This window comes from Gouania willdenowi, chromosome 24 (assembly GCF_900634775.1).
Source record: "Gouania willdenowi chromosome 24, fGouWil2.1, whole genome shotgun sequence".
NCBI lineage: Eukaryota > Metazoa > Chordata > Actinopteri > Blenniiformes > Gobiesocidae > Gouania > Gouania willdenowi.
In genome coordinates, this window is record NC_041066.1 from 3,574,827 (window position 1) to 3,602,028 (window position 27,202).

Consider the following 27,202-nt stretch of genomic DNA (forward strand, 5'->3'; position numbering starts at 1 on the left):
TGAAGATGGCGGACGAAGAGGCCGAGTTGGATCGCGGTCCTACAAACTGTATCATTGAAACGATTGAGGAGCTGAGACAACGGCTTCATGCGCTACAAGAAGCAGTAGTTAAAGGCTGCAGTGATTCTCCAGCCCAGTCATCCTCTGAGTACTGCCAAGAGTTCTGTAGGGTGAGTTATTCTGCTTACAAGATTAGCAAAGAGGCTAGCGACTAGCTGAAACAACAATAATGCTCTGTATCGACTGGAGGATATCCTGGCAACGTTTGCGTGTCCTTGTGCTATGTTTTTCCATGTTGTTGCTTTAATTGTGGTAAAAGTGTTTACGTTCAGCGACAAGAAAACAACGAATTGACGTGTCCGTGAAGCGAAAACAAAGTGGCTAGCTTGGGCTATTAAACGTTAGCCGAAGCCCTCACTCAAAGTCCCTCATATCTATTTCTTGACCTTCATATATGCACCACGTTACTACGACTAAGGCGCTCAAACACTAATATCCCTTATCTAACGTTGGCTTCAAAGAAGCAAGGCTGCTCTGAGATCCTTTGTGGTGGTACAACTAGCTTTGTGTGCGCTGTTTGACTTTTTGCGCGTGCATGCCGCTCCCCATCAGAGGAGGGGGCGCGCGCCTCACTGTTACATCTGTGGTGAATTCACGTCATTATTGATATTAAACACGTGTTCGCTTCGTTATTCAACAACGGTTTCAACTATTAATAGATACGGTGCGATAATTTGCGAGATGTTCCGCGATCAATGGACAGGGTGTACGTGACGAGCGGAACGCACGATTGCGGAGTCGGTACGCCATTAGTATATCATTAGCATATTACAAACCCATTTGGAGTAGTTGACGTTAATAATTGCAGCATGCTCATAGTCTGGGAGTAAACTGTGACACCAGGAAGAGGGAGTAGGCCATCAATCAATTTGCCACATGGCAAGTTGGAAATTGGTTTGGAAGGCAAGGCAAGGGTAATTTATTTGTATAGCTGATAATAGGCAATTAAATGTGCTTTACATCTGGGGTTCCCAAACTTTTAAGCCCGCGACCCCCAAAATAACGGTGACAGAATTCTGACCCCCACTATTCCAGGTGGCGATTAAAAACAGGAAAACGTGCGCATAGGACTCGTGTTACCTCAAACATGGGCTTAACAGCAGCAGAGAAGAGAACAGCATGAAATACTTACATGTTATCAATAAAATTAATCACAGGGTTCTCACCTGGAATTTTACACAGCATGGCCGTGGCAATTATTTTTTCTCCAAATTCTGTGTTTTCCACATTAATTTTTTTCAATTCTGATTTTAGAAATATGAATCAGATTTTTCAGAAAATATTAGTTTTTAACTCCTGTGAGAAAACAATAATAAATGGACTTGGACTTGATTTTTATAATAAATACTGATAAATTAAAAAACCCATAATTAAACAAAAATGTATGTCAAAAACAAAGCAAGATACAATAAAATGTAGCTATGAGTTGTAGTGACATGGATTATTCTGACTTTTTAATTATTTATGTCATATAAAGATGTATGAGAGCAGCATTGTCACCCAATTTCTCCTCAGGGATCATGGTTTACTGAATCTGAGCAGGTTGATTGTTTAAGTTTTGATCAGCTTAATTTAACCTAATTTAAATGCTCCTGATGACGTCATTCCAGACTATAATGATTACACAAAAATAAATGGATGCAAGGATGCATCAGTTATTTCACCACTAGGTGCTAGAATATTTCAGAGCATCAGAAGTTATCATTTACCTACAATGTTTCAGACTCTACAAACACTGGTATTGCTGGTCTCGTCCACAACAACACGCAACATTTCCCACAGATCTTGTGTAGCTCTGATGAGATGTTGTTCAAACACTCTGAGATGGTGAAGCTGACACACGTTTTCACGGAGAGCAGGTTACAGTGCAAAGGAAAAGCTTTAAACAGGAATAATTATAAATACTATAAAATTTACCCAATAATTTAAAATGTACTATGGACTAACTATGTAAATAAATACACTGTTACAGAATGAAACTTCTTACTACATATAAACAAAAGTTAAGAACATTATGCTTAAGCCTACAGTTTTTCAGCAAGAAACACCAGCCTATCAGCTGAATTAATGAATGAAATAATAACTAATTAGGTATGTCAATCAGCTCATGGGGTGTGTCGACACGTGCAAAACAAGCGCCCTCCCCATCTAAAAAAAAACCCACCAAAGCTCTCTAGTATTCTTGACTGCCACACACTTCCACGTTAAGTTAACGAATGTTGTCATGTCAACTTGTTGCTGAGAGTCACATGTAACAACAAGTGCGTGCAGTTGACATGAACTGCATGTGTCTGAACAGGTGAGGTACTGTATCATATTCATCATGTGAGAGGAAGACTTTGAGGTAAAACGAGGAGGAAGAGTATTAGATAAGGCTGAATTATTAACCATAATTGCATCGATATTAAGATTTTCACTACTGCAATAACGTAACATCAGACGCTGAGGTTTTTTCCTCTGTCCATCTTTTGAGTGGTATATATGTTCACCAATCAGAAATGCTGAGAACCGCCTTCCTGGACTGCTGGCCAGATGGTTACAGAACTCAAGCTTGTATGCTCTGCAGCAAGTCTCAGTTACCCCTCAGTCAAGTGCACTAACAACAACTACACTAGGGCCTTATAAAATACATGATAACGGAATCACCAATGAAAACGGAACTTACAGTTGAACGTGTAAATGGATAGAATCGGGTTGAAACGCCGTTGTTGTGAGGAAAAGGAAGTTTTTTTTTATGGGAAAATGTTTCGGAACCACTTATTATGGTGCACCGCCCCCCCCTTATGTAGTGCTGCTGTGCTCCGTGAAAACAAGAGCAGCTTTAATCAGCTTCACCTGCTCAGTGTGTTTAAACATCTCATCAGAGCTACAGAAGATCTGTGGATAAAGTTGTTCTGTTGTTGTGGACGAGATTGTCGATGCTAGTCTGAAACATTGTAGGTTAAAGCTGATATCCGGAGTTTCTGAGAAATCTATGTGTATGTATGATTGTTTTGAAATCCAAAAAATGCCTAACTAGTCTTTTACTATGCTCTACTGCTGGTGGTCATTCATTAGGCCTGTAGCGACGCGTCGACTACTCGGTTCTAAAAAAATGTCAATGTCAAATCTGGAAGTTGACGTGTCACCACGCCTACTCGCCACAAGCACGTGAGTGACCAAAACAAACCAGCATGTCAGACGAAGCTCCATCTCCAACCACCTTTCAGGCTCAGCAGCCTGCCCTCCCAAGCTCTACATGTCACCAAAACACAACCCGCCGCCCTACATCAAAGGTGTGGGAATACTTTAAATGCAGCCATAAGCGCCAAGGTATAGTTATTTGCAGTTTTTGCATGATGGAGCTGGCATATCACACCAGCACAACTTCCATGTGGGAGCATTTGAAGCGGAGGCATCCCATTGTTACTCGTGACACCGGAGAACAGAAGTAAGTAACGTTACTATCACTAGGCCTGGGCCAACAATCGATAAATCAATTAACCGGACGGTAAATAAATGAACTTGTAAGTTTGCCTGCCTTGGTATATTCCCCTATTCATACATATTTGGCGGTCTATGTATTGTATTGTGCAACGTGAGCTTGAGTTCTCTGCACTTTGGTGGTGCTAGATAACTGTGTTTGTGTTTGGTTACTGTTAGTAGCTGGTGGCTAAACAGCTGTGTTTAGCTAACGTTAGCTAGAAATAGCATATAATGCTGGCGTGAATGGTAGCTGTGGCTAACTTACAGTTAACAGAACACATCTATCTAGCTACAAGTACCACCAAAGTATAGAGCTGCTAGCTACGGTAGCAAGCAGATTGTAGTAACATTAGAAGCATCTGTTCAACGTTACGTTTGCCAATTCATGATTTTCGTTAGCTCAATCATGCTGTGGTCGTTTCTGAGTGAAACACAATATTAGACTGACGTTTGCCAGTTTAGTGTCATGATTCACGACACGAAAGTTAGTTCGCCAATGAATGTCAACTAACGCATAACACTGACAGGCCTTCCATTTTGTATAACGCTGCTTTTATTTTGTGTTACGCAGAAGATGTTTGGCTTTGGAAAACCGTTGTATAATAAAAGTAATTTATTAAAATCTCAATTAAATAACAAAAAAATCTTATGGTTTTTATTAATCGTGAAACAGAAAGATAATCGTTAAAATTAGGCGTTAGAATAGTAGACTATTCGATAAAATAATTTTAATAAAAAATAATAAATACTTTTAAAAATAATCATTTACCCACAGCCCTAGCTGGTGCGACCACCTGAAAAAGTTGGTCGCACCAGTGCCACCACTGGAAAAGTTTGTGTAGAGCCCTGTCCTTTTTAATTATTTATGTCATATAAATATGTATGAGAACAGCATTATTGTAACCCAATTTTCTCTCAGGGATCATTGGTTTACTGAATCTGATCAGGTTTATTGATTAAGTTTTAATCAACTTAGTTTAAATTAACCTAATTTAAATTATCCTGATGACATCATTGCAGACCGTAATGATTACACAAAACTAAATGGACACAAGGAAGCATCAGTTATTTCACTACGAGGGGCTTGAATATTCTAGTATCAGAAATTATCATTAACCTACAATGTTTAAGACTAAACAATCCCTGGCATCGATGGTCTGGTCCCGAGTTATTCTTACCCCGAATTTCCACTGGATGTGGGTCCGCTGCGTTACGTCTCCGCCACCTGACCGGAGCTGATAGGTTTACACTTTAGTCTGTGTTAATATCCACCTGGTCCGGTGCGCATCTGCTCTGTCCCAGCTCCGACAGTCCGGAGCCCTCTGCCAGAGATACGCAGGACTTTTATTTCTGGCGGATGTCAGAGCATGACAGAACAATTCAGGCAGCACAGAGCAAATGCAGTTAAACAGGAAGTTAAGCACACACTAAACAGTAAAACATATGGTTAAATTTAAAAAAAAAAAACCACTTCAGATTATATTTCATCATATTATTTCTTGTGGCTAGGACAATAACAACAAAAGGTAAACTTTATATTTTTATACATTAAAACATGTAACAAACAAAAAATCAATGAAACTAAATATTGTAATATATACATATGTATGAAAAGTGTTAATGTGTTTCCCTGTTACCCCTTTATCATTATTTTTTTATCTTTATTATTTTTTTGTGTCCTCTCCTTTCTCTCTCTTTATTTTTGTAATTATATATGCCATTCAATCTATTTCCCTGGCTCTATTAACCACATAAATGCCTGTCTGTATCCTTTAACTGTGTTCCCGTGCAAGAACTCCTCGGTCTCGTGACGTCAACCGGACTGCACTGTGGCACACTCAAAACACAACCGGTGGGGATTGCCGGACGGCAGACATTGGAGCAAATCCGGATCGGAGCCATGGTGCAGCGGAGACGCATCCAGTGGAAATTCCGGGTTAGTTAGGTGCTAGCCAGGCACAACAGTTCAAACACTGAGCAGGGGAAGATAATTAAAGCTGATCACGTTCTCACGGAGCACCGCTGCGCTACATGAAAAATGGACGGCGCTTGACCCTGGATTTCCACTGGATGCATAACTGCGCCAAAACAGCAACGTAGCTGATAGGTTTCCATTAAATTCAATGTGTCATTTTCCACCGCATGCGAATCTGCTCCATCACAACATTGTCATTGCTGCAGCATGCTGCTACCCTCTGCAGCAAATACGCAGCACTTCTATTTTTGCTGGACGCTGGAGCTGTGCTGCAGCAAGTTAACAATATATGCATATGTGTATATCCATAAAATAAAGAGTCCGTCCTTAAGACTGCTCTACTGTAAAGTGTCTTGAGATACTATTGGTTATGATTTGGCGCTATACAAATAAAAGATTGAGAAAAGATTGAAATAAGCCCGTTCGGGACAGGGAGTAGTACATAAACAGAATAAAGAGCTGGTGGTTCTGTATTTAGGAGTCAGTGATGATTTGCATTGTTTTTAGACCGTGTTTGTGGTCATTTAGGTGGAGTTCATGCAGCCAGGACAGGGCAGTTCACTCAATAAGCGCTCCCCGGAAACATTTCCCCTTAAAAAATGTTCTTTGCCCCACAGTGACAGCGTTTCATGCCGTTTCTGTTCATTTTCGCATTTAATCGTTTTTATCGGTTGATTCCGTGATTCCGTCCGCGATTTTGTTAACACGAATTTTATAGGGTCCTATGTGTGGACCTCAGTGGATTATTGGTAATGTTGCAATTGTGAGATAAAACCATCAACTAACCGGGCCAAACGGACATCTCTGCATGTTGGGAGGAAGAGGAGGAGGGGGTAGATACAAAATACAGGAAGCAAAACTTTCAACTGTGAGCCAAATAGCAAAATAATAATTTTGCCATCTCAGTTGTTGTTTTTTCTTTAGAAAGAAACCAATGTTCAGATGTTATAGTTTTCAATAAAGAAAAGAAAAATTGCTTCAAAGTCACTGACAGATTTTTTTTTAGAAAAAGCCTGTTATCTCAGTTTTTTGCTCTGAAACTGGCGGTTTGTGTAAAACTTACTCTTGTCAACTGCTGATTATTATATTTTAGATTGTCATAGTACAAAATATTCTGTGGGTCTTTAAAAAGTCAAAATGCTCTGAAACGGCTGGCACTGAGGGGGGTAGGAATTCTTAAAATGGCCGACACTGAATGAGTCAATAAACCTGCTCAGATTCAGTAAACCATTGATCCCTGAGGGGAAATTTGTTGACATTAATGCTGCTCTCATACATATATGACATGAATAATTAAGAAGGAGCAGAACAATCCATGTCAGTACAACTTATATATACCTTTTAATTGTATCTTACTCATTATTTTAAATTACATTTTTATTTTTGACATACAGTTTTGTTTAATTATAGTTTTCTTTTTATCAGTATATATTTTGTTTCCTCAGTACAACTTATATCTGCCTTTTAACTGTATCTGACTTTATTTTTCACATACATTTTTGTTCAATTATGGTTTTTTTTTTTATATAAGTATTTATTGTTTCCTCACATGAGTGAAAAATTTATTATTTCTAAAAAAAATTGGAATTTCAAAAAATTAATTTGGAAAAGACAGAATTTGGGGGAAAAAAATAAAACAGAATTTGAAAAAAAATAAAATGCGTATGATTTAAATGTATAAACTAGTTTTCAAAATTGTAAATCAACTCGCAATCTCAATATTTGTTCGAAAAATTGCAATTAGGTTTTTTTGTCAAAATTGTGCAGGCCTACTGTAGAGACGTGTCACCCTTTGTAAAGGCTTTCTTTGAAGAGGTATACATGAGGCTAGCGCTGCAACAAATTATTATTTTCATCATCAATTAATCGGTCAATAAATAATAATTGATAAATCAAAATTTTTTTAAAACACATTTTTAACGTCAGCCTCTTTATTCATCCCATTGTGAATGTAGTGGCAGGTAACCCTAAGGTAGACGTCATTGGCTACACGTTAGAGTTTAGATTATTGGCCCGACCCGAGTTCGGGCCGGGCTTGTGTCCCATTTTCCTGCTCAGCTGTCGGCTTCATTTTTAATTTAAATTTTTTTGTTTTAAATCTCTATTACATTAATATTATTTTTTAATAAACACAAAAACGCTTCTATATTGTGGTGGTATCATATTGCCGGCATTGCGTTTAGTTGTTCAGCGTTCACATTCACTGAATATTATTTGCTGATTATGCTCATTCCTCACTTGCTGCTGGGGCGCAGGGAACAAATGACTGCGTGCTTCAGTCAGGTCTACGTTCCACGCATGGGCCGCCCGGTCTGGTCTGCATACTGTAACGGACTGGGTCCTATGTTCTGGTTATGTTCCACCTGTGTGTATTCAGTAGTTAACTGATGCTGAGATTTCCCATGGCCGAGAAGACATCATGGTTATGTGCATCTTTCACTGCCAATGTGTGTCTTTGTTTACATGTGTTCTGAGTGTTGATTGGCTGGGGAATAGGCGGGGGTAAGTGGGGAAAGAAGGGAACAATTCTGTTCCCATGGTAGTACCTTTTGGGCTGCGGTGAGTGTGTGTGTGTGCGCCTCCCCGAGGCACCGCAATACTAATCTTCCGGCTGCAATACGTTGAATAAAATAATAATTTTATAATGCTGTCAACTCTAACCACATATGTTTAAAAATACAAGAGAATTACAAATCATTTCTTAATATTTAAAAATGGGTGCACACACAGTGACTTAGTGGCTAGCACATTTGCCTCACAGCTGCAAAGTCCTAGGTTGAAGCCATGGGATGGACACTAAGGTTCTTTTTGTGCAGAGTTTGCATGTTCTCCTTGTGCTTGCCTGGGTTTCCTCTGGGTACTCCAGTTTCTTCCCACAATCTAAAAACATGACCGTTCGCTTAGGAGTGAATAGTAGTGTAAATTTCGTCAGTTTGTGTGTCGTTCTTTAATGGACTGGTTCCCTGTCCAGGGTTTACCCCCATCGTCCAAAGGAAGCTGGAGATGGGCACCTGCAGACCCCTGTGACCCTGAAACAGGAATAAGTTGATCAGAGGATGACTGGATGGATGTTTGATAATCGGGTCAGTTATGACATGTTAATGTCACCTGATCATAATGTAAAAATTGGTAGGGTATTTTTCCCTGATCAATGTCAAGTTGTCATGACAAAGAAAACTCTTCGGCCCTATAAAATCGACGTTACCTGAATTGAGGACGGAATCACAGAATCAACAGAAATTCACTGTTGAATGCAGAAATGGACAGAAATGCCATTATAGCTCTAAAGGTGTCATAATTTAGTGATAGACACTTAATGATTGCCTTCATGACACCTTATTAATGCTAATGACGGGTGTTATGTCAGAATAATGACAGCGCGTAATGTCACCCTCTTGTATACCCCTTCAAATAAAGTGTTATCAAAAACTCTTAACACTTTGTTAAAATACCTTTAAACATAGGTTAAACAACTTTCAGATTTACAACATCTTAAAGGTGCTGTCAGTTTCTGCAGCTTCTCATGTGCCCTACACACACACAAAAACAAGCACACACACACACAAAACATCAAACATGTATTATTTCAGGACTGATCCTGGATGGTCTCAGACTGATCCTGCATGTTTATGGAGAACAGTAGCAGTATTGGGAAAAGTGCTGGTAGAAATCATGTGGAATAGCAGCTGCAATAAACCCTCAACAGTATGAATGTGCAATATGTTATCGTTCTCATTATATCGTCAAAAACATTCTCACCGGTAAGAATGTTATCCCACAATAGAAACGGCCATGCTGGAAATTAGTGAGGGCCACGGGCCATTTCTCCCTCAATTTAGCCAAGAATGCCCTTAAAAACCTTGTTCCACCGGCCAAAACTGCCCCCAAGTTTGTTGTCAATAACTTATTATTCTCTGGAACGAAGCGCTGTTCACAGAAGCTCCACCTCCACCGTGTGCGCCACCGCCCCTCCCTCCCTTCACACACACAGACGGTGGTCGTCACGGCTAAGTACCTGAAGCTACCATGCAGCGATACATCATGGACCGCTACTTGGTTTAAACCAGACAACCATCCAACAAAGGGAACCAGTCCAAGTTCCTCCACCCAAAGTTCCCTCAAACCTTGTGACAGAGATGCACCTGCAATTATGAACTGGAAACTCAACTAAAGCTAACTAAGCTAAGCTAACCCACCGACACATAAGAGACTGGACTAAAACTCATGCTAACCTCTCCATATAAGGAATAGACCAATAAAAAGTACACGGTTTACTATCATTAAACCACAGAGAGCCACAGATTTGTTTATGGTAAGATTTAGCACTTGTTCGGAAGGATTTAAGCAAACGTGTCACACGTCGTGTAAAATAAATGTTATCATAAATACTATTGCTATTCATCCATCCCATCTTGTGAAACGCAAGATTTTTAAATTATATTTCAAAGCTGGTCCCTTTAGACAGTAATGTAACTATTGTGATTATTACACCTAAATATCCTGAATGATTAAATCATCAGCCTGATCTGGTTTAATTATAGGAAATCTGGGAGATATTTATCAGCCAACCATAACTTTATGTAACTCATAAGATATAAAATAAACAAGATTCAGCATCAGTAGAAACACTAATGTAGTTATTTTTGCTTTTCATGTGCTTTTTTAAGGAAAATCATTTCATTTTAAATTAGGAAATAAATGAATGGCATACAATGACACTAATAGTGATTCACATGCTCAAATATATTGAGAAAAAAGATTGGCTCCTCCCCACTCGCGCACCCACACGCTTTTAATGACATCTTTATTTTCACCTCCCTTAATCATACTATGCTGAACTCGTTCTTCCACAATTCAATGGGACATTGCTCACAGAAAAGTTTATTTGAAGAGAAAATAAGGATTCAACATTACAATTCTATAACCATATTCGTCTGCGTTCTTTGCGATGTATCGAAAAAAAAAATTTCAACCCCCTGCATTAAACTAGAACAATCTTCACAGCCCAATTTTAGATATGGACATGTTCTCTTCCAACAATATTAGCATGGCTACATTTTCTGGCAGCAATTGAGACTTTTGTACATTGACAATGTCTTGTGACGTCTTTGCACATTTGAATATCGCACATGTATATATTTTATATTGTCGCATGATATATCATGACATCACACCTTCAGTATTCCCAATGCATTTGACTTCTGATTATGCAGGGAACTCTGCCTTCTCAAACACACAATGGAAGCTTTTTCTGTTGATGAAGTATTTATGTTGTTCTATTTGTTTTGTAGACGCTGGTCGAGTATGCAGGTCGATGGAAGGTGGAAGAAGAGCCGCTGCCATTGGTGGAAGTGTACATTGTAGCCCTGCTGAGTTACGCCCAGGCTTCACCGTACCTGTCACTGGAGACTGAAAATGTCCCTCTAGTTGTGGAGCGGCTTTCTCTGTGAGTCCAACAGCTGTAAAAGACAAAATAAGATAGTCCCTACCATCATTACCTGCTAATCATTCCGAATGTAGCTGCTCTGATATATTTTTGGTCTTTGTTTTTAAAGGAGCTTCCTGGAGCTTTTGCTTTCACTCAAAGACTTCCCAGATAGACTCTGGCAACAGTTTAAGTTGTCTGTGCAGGTAAGTGTTTTTTTTTTTTTTTACTGTTTTCATACAGGTAAACTATTAAACGGGCGACCGTGGCTCAGGTGGTCGTGGGTCGTCTTCTGATCGAGAGGTTGGGGGTTCGATCCCAGTACCTGACTATGTGTCGAAGTGTCCTTGGGCAAGACACTGAACCCTAACTTGCTCCCAGTGGTCGACTAGCGCCTTGCATGGCAGTCCTGTCCCACTGGTGTGTGAATGTGAGAGTGATTGGGTGAATGAGCTGTTATGTAAAGCGCTTTGAGACTGCTTCAGTGTGGTGATAAAGCGCTAAATAAAATCAAGTCCATTAAATCAAGTCCATTTAAAATCAAGTCCTTTGTTATGATACACAATCTGATTAAATAAAAATGATGTTGAGGTGGCAAGATGAAAGAAAACAGAAAAATATCAGTAGTTTTAATTCTTTAAACATGTATCGTTCATATTAGGATCAAGACTTAAAATAGTCTTTTTCTATCATAATAAAGGTGTATTTTCTATGTTTATTTTAGTCAAACTGAACCATTTATAATAGATGGGACTTTATTATTATTTATTCTTCTGACTTGGCCTGTCACTTTGCCTAACTGAGCTTTTCTGCTTTCAACAGTTTGCTCACAGCAAGCTTGAGGAAAATGGAATCACTCAGCTCACCCTGCTTTCCACTCTGGCTCACTATGATGGAGTTTGGACTAACAGCATCCTACAGGGCCTTCTGTCCAATGAGAAATTGGAGGCAGATCAAGGTGAAAACCACACACAAAGTCCTCTCTTAATTTTGGAAATAGTAAAAGGCCTCTGTCCATCAAGGACTATAAATTATCCATTCATAATAATTAAATCTCTTCATCATGCATCGCCTTTGTGTTTATTTTTCAGCTGCAAAGGAATATTTTCTGCTAATGTGTTGAACATTAAATTATTTGAAGGAAAATAAAATAAAGCTGGATCTGGTAGAAGGTGTCAAAGACAGTGCAGTTTGTTTGTTGATTATCAAGAGGATGGCCAGAGTTTAGGAAGAGAAAGTGAACCACTATCTATCTCACCTGTTTTCAGTGGAGAAGTTCCTGGTGCAGGAAGGGCCTGTGCTGTTGGAGATGAGAGTGAAGCAGCTGATGAAGGAAGGTCAGCTGGACAAGGCTGCACTGCTGGCAAAGACTTGCTCTGAGGCCTCTGCCCTCCAGGGAAAAGGATCTTTCAAGCAAACCTATCTTGTGTGCCTCTGTACCACCTCTGAACAGACACAGCTCATGGATGAGGTCAGTGCTCAGATCATGTGACCACTATCAAGAACAACTGTGTATCGAACAGATAAATGTCCAATTTTGCTCACAATTTTGTGCTATGTATTACAATTGAACTAGCGATCCTGTTATCCTGCGACTGTATATGAATGCAGAGCTTCATCTGAAGTGTGTTTTATTGTGTAGCCATCTGAACAAGTGGTTAAAATTATTATGATGGCATTCAAACCTGAAAGTCAGTGGTACTTTTTCCTGTAAATCGTTTGAAGCGTATGAATCTTAAATTAATTACATTGGTTAACCCTGTTATCCTTATTTAGCATGTAAAGTGATCTAGATAAGGAAGCATGATAAAACGGAAACAAAAAACAGAAAACTGTAATGTGCATAGGCGCAGAATTGCGTGTGGACGTGTCCATATTAATCTCAAACTATAGCAAAAATGTCCCAATATTAAGGTTGAAGGGGAAAAAAAGGCAGCTCATGCGGCACACAAAGGGTTAAATCCTTCCCCACTTCTGCACCGCCTCCCAAGTACATCTTTGAGACAGGTCTGTTTTTTGATGGGCTTGTTTTGTTACTGTTGGCGTGCGTGTGCTTGTGTTGTTACCTGCTAATGATTCCAGATGAGGTACACTTCTCCCTTTCTGCATGTGATTGTTGATCACATTGATTATTGATCAATAATATTGCTTCTGCCTGTTGGACTGTTTATTGTCCAAATATTTGCAAGCTATAAACTAAAGAGTGTTTTAAAAAATGCCACACACTGATTTCAGAGCTCATTGGTTGGTTTTCAGTGTGATTTGCTTCCTTTGATTAGTCCTGAGATACTTTGTTACTCAGCAGAGTTCTGCTGCTCGTCTGTCTCAGTGTGAACATCACACTAGTATTTAAACTAATGACTAGTTATACAGAGGATGTTTTTCAGTTAAATATTAAACACATACACACAATATTATGGAAGACAGTGTTTTGACCTTGTATAATATTTTTGTGCTTTAGTTGAACTGTTCTAGAAAACCCTTGTGTAATAGACTCGTCGATAAGGAAACTTCAGTGTAGTCAACCAGGATAATAGTAAGTTAACAACATCCCTAATCTCTATGTACTTATTAATGTGCAGTTTAGTTACTGTCTGTTTACTTGCATACCACGATGTGGTAACATGGTTTGTTGAATAGACGAGTAGACTTCATACATTACATTTAAGACCGATGATTATTATGAGTGAGTTATTACTTTGAAGTATAATGTCACCATCAGCACCTATAGAGGATATTGTATTTACAATAGTCCTCTACTCTTTATTCTTCTCAATGATGGATGCATTTCCCATACTTAAAAAAATCAAATTTAATGTGGAAGTAATCCAAGTAAGAAAGTAACTCAAATTAAGTAATGTAAGGAATTACACTGCAAATTATATTGGTGGGCATATAATCTGTAACGGATTACATTTTGAAAGTAACCTTCCTAACACTAACACTAATATAATTCAAATGTAAATTAATTTTTACACAAAATATAAAATGTGTACAGTGTAATTATTAACTTTATGAATGGGACATTGCCTGCCTGCATAAGAGCAAGGCAGTTGATGTTGGGCTATTTGGATTGGCGGCGTGATAGCAGTGTATATTGGAATTTATGTACAAAAAATAGAAGAAAAAAAAAACTAAAGCACTCTGCTAGATCTGTGAATTTTTATGTAAATATAAGGAGCAGGCAGAAAACGTGTTTCTGTATAAAAGCAGTCTACATTCTTGTGTGTTGTTGTTAATGTTTATGCTATTTGTATAATGAAAACTATAGTGCAATCAATGGTTTGCACTATGACTGCAGTAAAATTCAAACATCATTATTACAGCCTACTTGTCCATCCTTACATTATTGCCATTACACCGCTTAACAACATATACAATTTTTCTCCCCTGGCAGCGTCAATGTCAAAATCAAACCGACACCCTTAGTAATATGACATTAAAATAAGTAAACCCCTGAACAGAATTTGGGAAATTTTGGAATGGGAAACACATTCACCCATTCGCGCACACTTTTCAAACACTATTTCATGCTTATTGATGACAAACATTACATACACTACAGGGAACGTCTCTATATATGGGCTATACTTTTGTTACTCAGACATACACAGTAAATTGTTTTCTATTATTTTATCCTTTTTATTTTTATTACTACTAGTGATATTTTTCTTGATCTGCTCCTCGCTTCTGAACATACACACGTACAAAGAAAGCGTACTGTGTATATTTATATTATGTATTGTATCGTTTCTGTCTTTTATGTTGCTAAATGTGCGTAATGATTTAGGAAAAAAGAAATCTTTCCTGTGTTACTGATGGCAAGGGTTGCATTTTTGTAACCATGCAGAGGTGAATCCAAGGTGTGGTTCTCATTTTACCATGATTTAAATGTGTCCGTGGATAGGGAGGAGGCACGTCTGTTCAAGTTACAGTACATGCTGATTTGGATGTTCAAAGGAAATGTGCTTGGATTCGTGCATACAACTTTTTCTGGATTTAAATCTGTGCATATGTGGTCGCTGGTGTCTCTGCGGCTCATCTTTTTCGCATCAGAGCGAGCATCTGCTGGTCACGAGTGTGAACCACGTGGCTAATGCCTCCAAAACACCTCCTTGTGTTATCAGTAGTGATAAATAAAAACAATAATTAAGCAAATGTGAAATGTTGCTCTAAAAACAACATGAAATATAACCCAGTCATTTTTGACTGGGTTATATTTCAATATTGTATTGTAAATTAGTATGTGCCTTTGAATGAAAACCGTTGCTCACCACTGGCAGTTAATTTGCACTTTAAAAGCTTGGAAGAAATTTCTATTCCTATTAATTCTTTACATTAGGTCCAAATGTATGGCCACGCCCGTAATCCTGCTAAAAGACAAACAAATAAACGCTGATGAAAAAGTGTGTGTGTGTATTTACAAACATTAGTACCATCCCTCGTAGGGGTTGGGAATGGTATTTGAAAAGTTTCAGTATTTAAAAAAATATTTAGTTATGTGTAACAGATTCAGTTGACTAAAATCTTAATGTCATTCAATTGACTAAAACTAGACCATAAAATAGTCTTGATGACTAAATTTTGACTAAAGCTAAGTTGCATTTTTGTCAAAAGACTGACTAAAACTAAATCTGAATTTGCTGTCAAAATTTACACTTGTTAGCCAGTGACTGACTTTTAATCAAATTAACCTTTTTTCCCACAAAGCCACTATGGTTGGACGTTTTAAAGGGGGTTGCAAGCACAGCTAAGATTTGTATTTAATCAGGGACTCTTCTACCCCAAGGCTATAATCTGTCTTAAATCCTGCTCAGCTTAAACACTCCAAGTTTCTATTCTTACTAAATGAAATACATAAAAAAAACTACTTAAAATTAACAGTGCTATGGAAAATGTTCTTAAGTGTGCACACACCTGAAATAGTTGATGCACCTAAAGTTTTGTAATGTAGCTCTCCTCCAGAAGAGGGCATGCTCATAATGTAAACATCGTAGTATGTTAGCACTTAAAGGTGCCGTCTGCAACTCTCAGATCCCTCCCTCACCCTTTCACCCCCCTGTTCTCTTGCCCTGCCTCCAAACTTTCCAAAGTCCCTCCCTCAGAGGAGCTAACAAGCTAACGTTAGTCACATCACAGTAATATAACATGCTCTGTTAAAAGCATGTTACTGCAGTGCTTCTTTCTCTCTCTATGTGCACACACCATTCTAGCAGCAGCAGCAACAACACAGTGTTACTTACAGCACCCAAAAGGAGGTTACTGCACGCACATGAACAAACACATGCACTGCAGAGTTGTAGTGTAACAATTAAAAATCAAAATCAAGCAGCAGTAATTACCTTTCAAGCAGAAAAATCATCAATTCCATCTTCTACTCCTCCAGACCATACACTGTAAAAAAGACGGCGCTCCAGCCCATGAAAGGGGTGTGGCTTGTGAGCAACAGCTGTCAGATAGCCCATCAAACACAGTCCTGGCTCTGATTGGTTCTTTTTGCATTCTGGCAATCTGCCAAAGGCTGTAGGAGCAGCAGGAGGGACTTAATGAGCCTGTTTTTTTTTTTTTTCACACAAACTACTAGTATGATGTAACGCTGTCCTTACATAGTGACAGCTTTAGCAAATATGACAAAAAGTCACTTTTATGAGAGTTGTCGACTGTACCTTTAAGCTGTTGCTGCCAACTGGGTTATATTTCATTATAATTTACACCTTAATTTTTTTATTATGGATGTTTAGTCATTGTCAAACAAAACTAAATACACAATCTTTATTATTTTTCTTTTTTTAAGCTTTCGAAGGAAGACTGTAAGGAGGGATTAGAGATGATCTGTAACCTGGAGTCTGATGGAGATGAGAAGTCAGCGTTGAGCCTATGCTCAGCCTTTTTGACTCGTCAGCTTCTCCAAGAAGATTCTTACTGTTCCTGGTAAGAAACAACTTTGTTCCCCTTGGTTTTATAGGATGTCTCAGTTTGATTGTTTGAGGATGTTGCTTTAGATCAGGGGTGCCAGGGTGAAATTGGTCAGGGGGCCAAATTTTTTTCAAGTGAGACCTCAGGGGACCGAATTACACTTTCGGCCAGACAGACCAAACACTGACTCAACACATGGATATGCTGCTTAAAATTATTCATGAAGGCCTACACATCAAAAAGAAATTGCATTGGCACCACAATAGCCTCACAATGAGGCCTACAATTACATTTCAGCCTAGAGCAAGTTACCCTCTAAAACGTAACATTGTCCTATTCATGCAAGTAGCCTACATTTATAAATTAGAAATGCAACAAAACAGACAAAACACATTTCCTATAAATAACACCATTGTAAACTGTAAATGACTTTGATCATATTTATTGAAGGCTTGCACATGAAAACATGTCAATGCATTATCAGGCCAATTAAGATAAGGCCTAAATGAGTCACAGAAAGTAAGTGTCAGAATAAAGTAATCCAGCAATAGGCCAAGTGACTGATTATCCAGTAGGAATTAGTAAAACAAAAAGGTTCTTGAATAAAAAGAGCCAAATATGGCCTATCTTAAAACATTACATTGCCTCAATAACAGATGGCACATTAACTTTGCCAGTTATTAGCAGTAAACTCCAACCCACATTTCCACACACCCATGCCTACGGCACTAGCCTACTGTACAGCCTACATCAGAGTTTTAGCCTCTGAAGTGACTTTCCTACCAATTCTAAAAGTGGGCCGTGTGAGTGGACGTGTCTATAGACACGGACTTCACATATGACTCCACACAACAGTTGATCACAAGCGACTTTCTTTTGTTCTTCACACACTCTTATTGTTGTTTTCAGCCAGAACACTGCACAATGAAGTAAAATACATGGCTATTGTTATTGTGAGTCAAAAAAACAATGTTTTATGAAGTGTATGCACCGTGCAGCAACAGCTGCTTCAAACATTTACCGAAGCTGCTATGTTGCGTTATGTCATCATCTCATGTAGAGATTACAGGAATAGTTCATTCAAGTTGATAGTCCGAACCGCTGTGTCACATTGTGTCACAAACATAGTGTGCTGGTGGACACAAAAAATAAAATAAAACATTGGATAAAAAATAAATTTAAAACATTTTTTTTTTTTAAATCAACCATATCAACAACGAGCCGGATGTGATGTACAATCGGGCCGTAACCATGGCACCCCTAATTTAGATGCTTCATGTTAGATGTGTTTCCTAGTACATACTGTACCACTGTTCTGCATTGTCAGCAGACCACTTTTGTCTTGCCCACTTGATTATTTCCATCTTCATATTTTATACTTAATAACTTTATATCTATACTTGCAGGTGGGTCTGCTTCCTCGTCAGGCTCACTGAGGCCTGCACAAGGTGGATGCGTAAATTCGGCACATCCGGGGAAGCTAAATAGATATTTTCTATGGTTCGGCTTGCAAAAACAGAACTAAAATAATATCCTGCATCCAATAATTCAGTCCAGAGTTGTGCTGAACCGGAAGTTGCGTACCGAACAGTTTGGCACAAGTCTGTATACCTTTAAAGCCTTAGTTACATTTCCAGGAGCAAGAGTTTGCATCAGAGTTACACATTAATAATTGATAATGAATTGACTGTTTCTGTTTTGCATTCTAGGGAGCTGACTTTGTTCTGGAGCAAGCTGATGAAGCGATTGGAACCCTCTGAGCAGGCCTTTCTTGACAAATGCCGTCAGATGTCTCTACTGTCAAAGACAGTTTTTCACATCCTCTTTCTCATTAAGGTCATCCAGTCCGAGGTCAGTGGTCTTGCCACCTTGCAACTGAACTTGCATGCATCTCATATAAATACTAAACCCAACACTGTTTCTGGTACTTTCTTAGTTACACATACATGTAGATTTAGTTTTGTTGCTGTGCCTGCTCTGCAATAAGGTTGTTCTATGTTAAAGTGAAATATAAGGGTGTAAGAAAAGTGAGAAAACAAGGAAATACCATATTGGTATGCTAAATTAGTTGATGTTGTCCTGTGACCCTGTGCAAAGTGTACTTTATGGAATTGTACAGAATCAGTGGAGGTAGTATGAGTTGAATGCTGCTCTTGCGTTTAACACTTTAGATTGTTGTCTGGTCAACTTAAAGTGTTGTGACCAGCAAGAGTAGACACCCACTATTTTTTTTTTTCTTCACTCTGTCACTTTGACTAAAACCATTCAAAATGTAATATTTAAGGTGGAAGAAAACATTAAAAATTAGGACCAATATTGAATTATGTGGTTAATTAAAACAACATATAATTTATCCAAATTTGCAGTTAAAATAATCACTAGTTTGGATTGTTAGAATTGTTTGATTTATTATGGACTTTGAGAGCGGTTGATTAAAAGTTATTCAGTGCATGATAGTGATAGACTTATGCTTGCACTTATACAGTGTAGCACATTTTATATGACAAGCAATAACTCCATGTGCTTCATGTAGAGAAAGGGGAGAGAAATTGGACAAGTTAATAAATACAATTAAAAAAAAAATAGAAAAGCCAAGTCTATCTTGCATTTGATATATATTATCAGAGCACAGAGATTATCCACTGGAAATGAAAGCATAGACTAACTTTTCTGCATCTGGCTTGGACAGAAAACTTCTCAAAATTTTATCAGCTCATAAATATGCTTCAGTGAGATGTGTTTTTTATAATCAAGGTCACAATAGAGAGAAAAGGAATTCAGAACATGTAGGACACAGTCCTTCAATATTTAAGCTTCAGACTCTTGAGTGTTGTTCCTTTTGTTGATGTTGCCTCTTTTCACCTACAGGTGGATAACGTTGGCCTGCCAGTGTGCATTGAAATGTGCATTAGAGCTCTGCGAGTAGAGTCGGATGATAGAAACATGAAAGCCACATTATGTAAAACTATTTCCTGTCTGCTTCCAAATGACTTGGAGGTCAAGCGAGCTTGCCAGCTTACAGAGTTTCTGCTGGAGCCCACAGTTGATTCATACTACGCCGTGGAAACTCTTTACAATGAACCAGATCAAAAGATAGAGGAGGAAAATATGCCCATTACAAACTCCCTGCGATGTGACTTGCTTCTGGTTTTTAAGACCCATTGGCCTTTTGACCCAGAGTTCTGGGACTGGAAAACTCTTAAACGTAACTGTCTTTCTCTGATGGGTGAGGAAGCTTCAATCGTGTCATCCATTGATTTACTGAATGATAACGAAGGCCCTGAAGAGGACTTGCATAGCCCCAAGGACTTTGGTAACACCGACTACCCACAGGATGGCTCATATGAGCTAAATGAATTTGAAGACAAGAAAAAGAAAAATCAAGAATTGAAGAAACTGAAGGAGAAGGATTTAATATCAGCCAAGTTCAGAAACTGGCAGGCTTACATGCAATACTGTGTGCTCTGTGACAAAGAGTTTCTCGGGCACAGGATTGTTCGACATGCCCAAACTCATCTCTATCAAGGAGTGTACACTTGCCCCATCTGCACTCAAACCTTTAACTCCAAAGAAACTTTAATTCCCCATGTTACATCACATGTAAAAGAGTCCTGCAAAGAAAGGTTGAATGCTATGAACAAGAGCTTAGCAATTTCTCAAATAGGCATTCCTTTTATTGCAGCAGATGGTGTTAAAAACCATCAAGAACCCCATCAAAATGGAGTTCCTCCTTTGCAAAACAGTGCATTAGTTTCACGCGTTGAGGGTAAGACTGAAAAGTGTTCCACTGATGTTTTTGAAGAAAATGCATGCCCTGTTGGAACATGCAAACGAAACTTTAAATTTTTCAGAAATCTCCTTGCACATGTTAAAAATCACACAGATGATGAAGAAGCAAAATCATTTCTGGAAATGCAGAGCAAAAAAGTGGTTTGTCAATACTGTCGCCGCCATTTTGTCAGCGTTACACACCTAAATGACCACCTGCAGGTACACTGTGGTGCAAAGCCTTACATCTGCATCCAGCTGAACTGCAATGCAAGCTTTATGTCCAACACAGAGCTTTTAATGCACAAGAAGACACACACTATGTTTAAAGTCAGGTGTATGTTTCCAAACTGTGGAAAAGTTTTCAACAAGGCCTTTAAACTGTATGACCATGAGGCCCGCCACTACAAAACATTCACTTGTCAAATGCCTGACTGTGGAAAGGTCTTCCAGTCTCAACAGCAGCTTGACACGCACTTTGCCATGCACCAGGAGAGACTTGTTAAAGAGGAGGGCAATTATCATCATACTGTTCAAAAACCCAAGTCTCTTCTTGAACAAATGGTGTGCAGCCCTGCAATCATCAAGAAAGAAATAACTAAATCAATAAAAAGTGGTGCCTCTATTTGTGATAAGGCATATCATAAGCCAATGCTTTCATCAAGTTTATCCAAACCTCTACAAAGTACTGTGGGAAAAGGGACACAATCCAGAATCAAGGTTGAACCACAGAAAACAACTTGTCCAATAAGCCTCGCACCGAGTTTAACAAGTGCTGTTATTCAGTCTGGGTGTTCCCACCTCAGTGATGTTACCAAACATCAACAGACTTTACCTGATCAGTTAGATTACATGAGAGGACTCCATCCCATTCAGTCTCAACCACCAAACAAAGTTGATTTGGGCCACAACTCACAACGCCAAATGTTCTCTTGTGCTGTCAAAGATAAAGCACATATTTATACCCCTGACTCCCTCCTTCCAGTCACTACTAGTTACGTGTCACCAGTGTTAGAATCTGCAAAGCCTGCAGAGCCAACAATGATGCAACTGCTTCCTCCAACGGTGAGTTCTCACCAGTTTCCTGGTGACAGAGCTGAGAATGGTGCAGGATCTTCAGAAAGCACAGGTCCACCTATTGAACAAAGAGCACGATATCACTGTGCATTGGAAACATGCACAAGACATTACAGCTGCTATAAGAGTGCTGCCAAACACATGAAAACAGTTCATCCCGAGTTCTATGAGCAATGGAAAGACAACCGTTCTAAGCTAATGATAACGTATGCACCAGTACTGAACAAACCATCAGTTAAACATCTTAATAAAGCACCTTTAATGAAGAGCCCACAGCCTAACAAAGCACTCGCTCATACAGTTCAGAGGCAGAATGTGATTCAGTCTTCTTTTAAAGCCTCTCGTGCTCTGCCGTCATCTGCTCAAAACTCCGGTGCGTCGCTGTCAATAGAAGATGTTATCAACACCATCCTTCTCTCTCAACTAGGCAGCAAAAGAAATTCAGAAACCACTCAGTCCCAAATTTTAGGCAGTCAGAAGTGCCAACCAGTTAAAGATAATGAACACATCCAAGACTCTTTGAGTTCCTCTCAACCTTTTCCATCTGATCTTCAAGGAATACCGCTAGCTAATTCAGCAAGTGCTTCTATTCCCCTGAATCCTCCATCCTGCTCCACATTAGGAACACAAGATAATGGTGTTGCAGATTTTGTTGAGTCAACCATGGATAGCAAAGCCCTTGTAGCTCATTCCTTGTATAGTACTCATGCAAAAGATTTGTCCCAACCGGGAAAAAATTGTTCTCCCTACTCAGCAAAGACGCAAAGTAACATAGTCCAGACTGCTGTACTACCAGAGGAAACAAAAAAATTCCGTAATCACATACAGCCCAGTTTCCCAACTTCAGATGGTGCAAATCGAACGATCGGTGCCATCAACTTTCAGAACAACTCAACTAAAACCACTGTGTCCAAAAGTCCTCCAGAAAATGCCAAGCTTATTCCGAAAAAAGGACGGACCAAATGGCCCGGCATCCACAAAGATGGGAAAATATTTTGTAGTAGGTGTTTTCGAGAGTTTCACAGCCCTAGATCTCTAGGAGGCCATCTGTCCAAGCGAGACATTTGCAAACCATACAAAGTAACAGAAATAAACCCAGAGTTACCTAGTTCTTTTCTTGATCTTCTCAATTCAGAGAAAACAGTCAGCCCTAATCAGTCACAGCTTTCTTATAACACGACTGGTGTGTTTCAGAAGTCTCAATCATCTGTAACAAGTGCTCCAGCAGCTCAAAAAGATTTTATTACATTCCCTTATTCACAAGATAACTTGCCAGCTTATGGAAATGAAGAACCAAGTAATATTATTCAGCAAATCATAACTCATCCCAATATGTCTGATCTTTTTAATTCGCCTTCTCCTCAGCTTCCATTCCAAAATCATTGCCTTCCCTTCAGTGCTGTGTTGCCAGAGAACTCTGTAATACAACACACAGAAAATGTTCAAGTGAAACAAGCAGAGAACTTGTTCAGGGCCCACTATCCACCGGCCAGCAGTAATACATTTTCTAAAAAAGATTTTTCTGACCCACTTCTTTCCAAAATCCTAATAGAAAACCCTTCCACTGCTACTCAAGACATTACACCCATCAACCCTGTGATTTCCAGGGAACTTCTTGCTGCAGAGTATCGCTCTGAGACAGCCGTCCAAACACCAGATCCAATTCCGCAATCATTGATACAGACTCAGTTATCTGATACAGTGCCCAGTTCAGCATCAAGTGGTAAACTGGCGCCGATTGAACTAAAAAACCCTGAGCAAAACATTAAAAAGAGGCTCAGAGAGCAGATTTTAGCTGGTGAGTTTCAGCGTAGAAACTATATAATTGAATCAAGCAATACCAACCACAATGTTGCGTTTGTGTCTTCTGACATAAAATGCAGATCAAATGATTCTGAATCCACTCGATTAAGTCGTGATCCATCAAGTAAGCCCATGACCCCTGGAACCACTGACATTAGCCAACTCCAGACATCTCAAAGCTTTACTTGTTTCAGACATGTTGCCCCACTCGAGCAGGACGATCTTAGCCCAATGGGCATTTTGCCAACCAACCCTGATTCTGAATCCTATCAGCAATCATCAAGCCAGCTGCAGTGCATGGCAGAAATTCAGTGTGCTTTTGAAAGGCTGGACTTAGTTAAAGAGAGCTCTGATTTAACATACAAGGAAACACTGACTCCCAGTACTGTTACATATGCAAAGAATCAGGCTCCAATGGCTAAGGAAACACCTGCAGTGAAGGTAATGACATTTTTTTGTGAGAAAAGGGAATGTGCTTTTAATACCCTTTCAAGTGAAGCCCTCTGGAAGCACCTCTCCAAAGCTCATGGCTACACCCTGGAGATGGTGAATGGAGTCAAGAGAAGGTACGGCTTGTATGCTCCATTTAAATGTTTGAAATGCGTCAAATCCTTCACTCGTAATTCAAACCTTCGTGCTCACTATTTTACATTACATAAACTATCGCGCAAGGAAGTGGAAGATATAGACCAACAACGAAAAATGGCCAAAGCTGCCGAGGTTTCAGCTCTCCAGAGTAGCAAAATGAAGACAAACAAGGGACCTAATGCTTCAGCAACGTCAGCAGTAAATTCTCAAGAACAAAGCACCAAACCATGCTTGGTCAAAGATTTTAAACATAGTCATCCACCACAAACATCCATGCCATGTCTTACAGCAAACATCACTTCTCATCAATGTCAAAAAGACAACCGCTCCACAGTAATTCATTCTGTACAAGCGGCTCCCATTAATAACCAGTCAATACTCCCAACAGTGCAACCACAGAGCTTGCTGTCTGCAATGGTGGAAATGGCACAACATCAGTGGTCACAGGGAGACAAAAGAAGTTTAACACCAGTCCCAGCTGGTCAGCAAAACCATCCTTTACCCAAAGTCGCAGAGCATCTCAACCAAGCTCCATCAAACCAAGCTAAAAAACCTCGAATTGCATATAATCAGTCGGTATCAAACAAGAAACCAGGAGTCAATCCAAAGGTAGAGCTTCTGAAAAAGAGGAGAGAGAAAAAGCCTCACCCTGACGCTTTGAGCCCATACAAACCATATCGTTGTGTTCATCAAGGCTGTTTGGCAGCTTTTACCATCCAGCACAATTTAATCCTCCATTACAGGGTCGTACACCAGTCTGCACTTTCAGCACTTGAGGTCAAACAAGCGCAGGATCACATTGAGGAAGCAGGCAAGGAGATTAAACAAGAGGAAGAGGATATGGAAGAGCCTGAGGAAGACCACCCTCAGATTTCTGAATTTCGTTGTCAAGTTAAAGATTGTTGCTGTGTATTTCTAAGGGTTTCAGGGCTCTTTCAACATTACATCCAGGTGCATGAAATGTTGCTGGACAGGGTCCACCATTTGCTCTCTACCATGAGGTTGGGAAAGTTCTCTTGCGGACACCAAGGCTGTACTGAAACCTTTACTAAGGCCTGGAACTACATTGCGCACGTCAAAGACATGCATAAGGATATAAAGCTGGCTAAACCTGAACACCTGATTAGGTCATTTAAATGTGAAATTGCGGGCTGTGACCGTTCATATGCCACAAAGTCCAACATGCTCCGGCACATTATGAAAAACCATCAGGACCAGTCCAAACTAAAACATCAAATTATTAAAGAAGAGAAGACAAAACAAACTTCAAAGCCTTTGCTTCACCAAATTCCAAAGACAAACAATGGAAAAGAAAACATTGAGAGCAATAAGAAATTCCTGCTAAAATCAAAAGTAGTAAAAAGGGTAAGAACATCAAAGACAAGTCACTGGGCCAAATATGGTAAGCCTTCCTTGAAAACAAAGGTGGAAGCCTTGGAAATGTGCACCAAAGGTTTCCCCCTCCAATACCCATGTATGATCAAGGAATGTGATTCAGTGATGAAATCTGAGCGAAACATACTCAAACATTATCTGGGCCATGGACTGTCAGAAAAGTACCTAGAACAGCAGAGAAGTCACTTCATCTTCTGCAAGAAAGTTCCCAGGCTCAGGTGTCGTCTTATCAGAAGTGATGATTCCAGGTCGGACAACACTACAGATATATCTGACAACGAGATTGCATCCGACCCAGGCTTAGCTGAGAAAAATGAGTCCTCTAAACCTGCCCTGCGCAGGAGGACCATAGCAACAATTCCTGTTGCCCTGATTGATACCAAGTCTGTAATCCTGAAACGCAAGCGTGGTCGGCCACGGAAACTCATTGAAAAAATTGTAAAACGAAAAAGAATCACCCGAACCAAGAAGGTCCAGGTTTTCCACAGAAAGAAACAGACCAAGTCCTCCTCTTCTGCGACAGTAAAGGGGGATAAGCATGAGCTGAGTGTTCCCCTGGGCTCATTCCGGCCCATGGGATTTGAAATGTCCTTCCTGAATTTCCTGCAACAAGCAAGCCCATCTGAACACCCCCTAATGGGAAAGGTACCTGTGGTGAATATATGGAGGAGTCCATCATCCCTGAACACAAAAGACATTCGGGTCAGGTTCAGCAACAAGCATAAGGAAGCGTCCCTTTGTAATGTTCATGTCAACCTTGATGGAACGTTTTCACTCTTCAGTGAGAAGATGCTGCGGCAGCTACAGGAACTGCAGCCCACTGTGCTGTTGACCAACCTTTAGTGACCTGTTGTTTTTGAAGCAGCATCTCAGGATGTGTACCAGTATCAATCTGCTGCGGACTGATGTCCCTCATAAATCCTTCTCCCATCCTATGTAAAGAGTTGTGAGCTCTAAGGTAGTGTATGTGTACAGTCGTGGTCTTTTATAGATTAAAAAACAAACTGAAGCATGTTTCCTTTACAGTGGATTGGTTAAAGTTGACAGTTTGTCATGGTATCATAATGATCCCTGTGGGACAATGAGACTTTAAAACCAGTTTTACTGTTGTATGTAGTTGTGCTTTGCAGATGTTTATGTGCATCATTTCTATGGTTTGAAATCACACTGCCACCAGCAGTCCAGCTATTAAATTTGTTTTTGTCTTTTTTTACAGCCCTTTTTTAGTACGCCTTCACAGCGTCTTTTGAATGTTGTTAAATTATTACAAAAATCCGCTTATATTAAGTGCTTATCAGTATTTTGTAATTTGTAAAGACACCTCCTGTATCAGACCTTTTATTAAAATCTGGTTGAAGTACATGTTTTCGCTGTGCAAGGTCTTCACCAAAGCCCACTGATGAACACAGTGTCATCTTTGACTTTATGGAAAATAAAAACCACCTGTTAAATGTTTTGCTTCTGGTCTTTAAAGATGCATGCATGCACTCGTTACCGTTGTAGCTCAGTAGGTTCAATTTACTAAGCTTTATTACAAAAGTATAAAACTACATGTGGGTAACAATGCACCAGTAACAAAACTGGTGGCCCTGGGCCTAATTTTGAGCTAGAATTTGCACTAAATTGTATTTAATTGGTGTGTCGATTATGAGGGGCTTTTCAAAAATATTCTCACCTGTAAGAGGTCTCTCCCTGGATCCAAAAATATTGAGAAACCCTGCTCTACCTAA

At 39.4% G+C, this 27,202-nt stretch overlaps 1 protein-coding gene across 1 annotated transcript; it reads left to right on the forward strand.

Moving 5' to 3' along the window:
- Positions 1 to 27,202, forward strand: znf292b (zinc finger protein 292b). Its single transcript, XM_028440145.1, has 8 exons — positions 1 to 170; positions 10,792 to 10,946; positions 11,056 to 11,131; positions 11,748 to 11,883; positions 12,194 to 12,396; positions 16,720 to 16,856; positions 18,551 to 18,692; positions 19,710 to 27,202. The coding sequence occupies exons 1-8, from the start codon at positions 6 to 8 to the stop codon at positions 26,313 to 26,315; spliced, it is 7,620 nt and encodes a 2,539-aa protein (XP_028295946.1). The 5' UTR covers positions 1 to 5; the 3' UTR covers positions 26,316 to 27,202.

Coding starts and splice junctions, on each gene's coding strand:
- znf292b (XM_028440145.1), top strand. CDS start 6: ATGGCGGACGAAGAGGCCGAGTTGGATCGCGGTCCTACAAACTGTATC. Junction 10,947..11,055: donor GTTGTGGAGCGGCTTTCTCT/GTGAGTCCAACA, acceptor TTGTTTTTAAAG/GAGCTTCCTGGAGCTTTTGC. Junction 12,397..16,719: donor AGACACAGCTCATGGATGAG/GTCAGTGCTCAG, acceptor TCTTTTTTTAAG/CTTTCGAAGGAAGACTGTAA.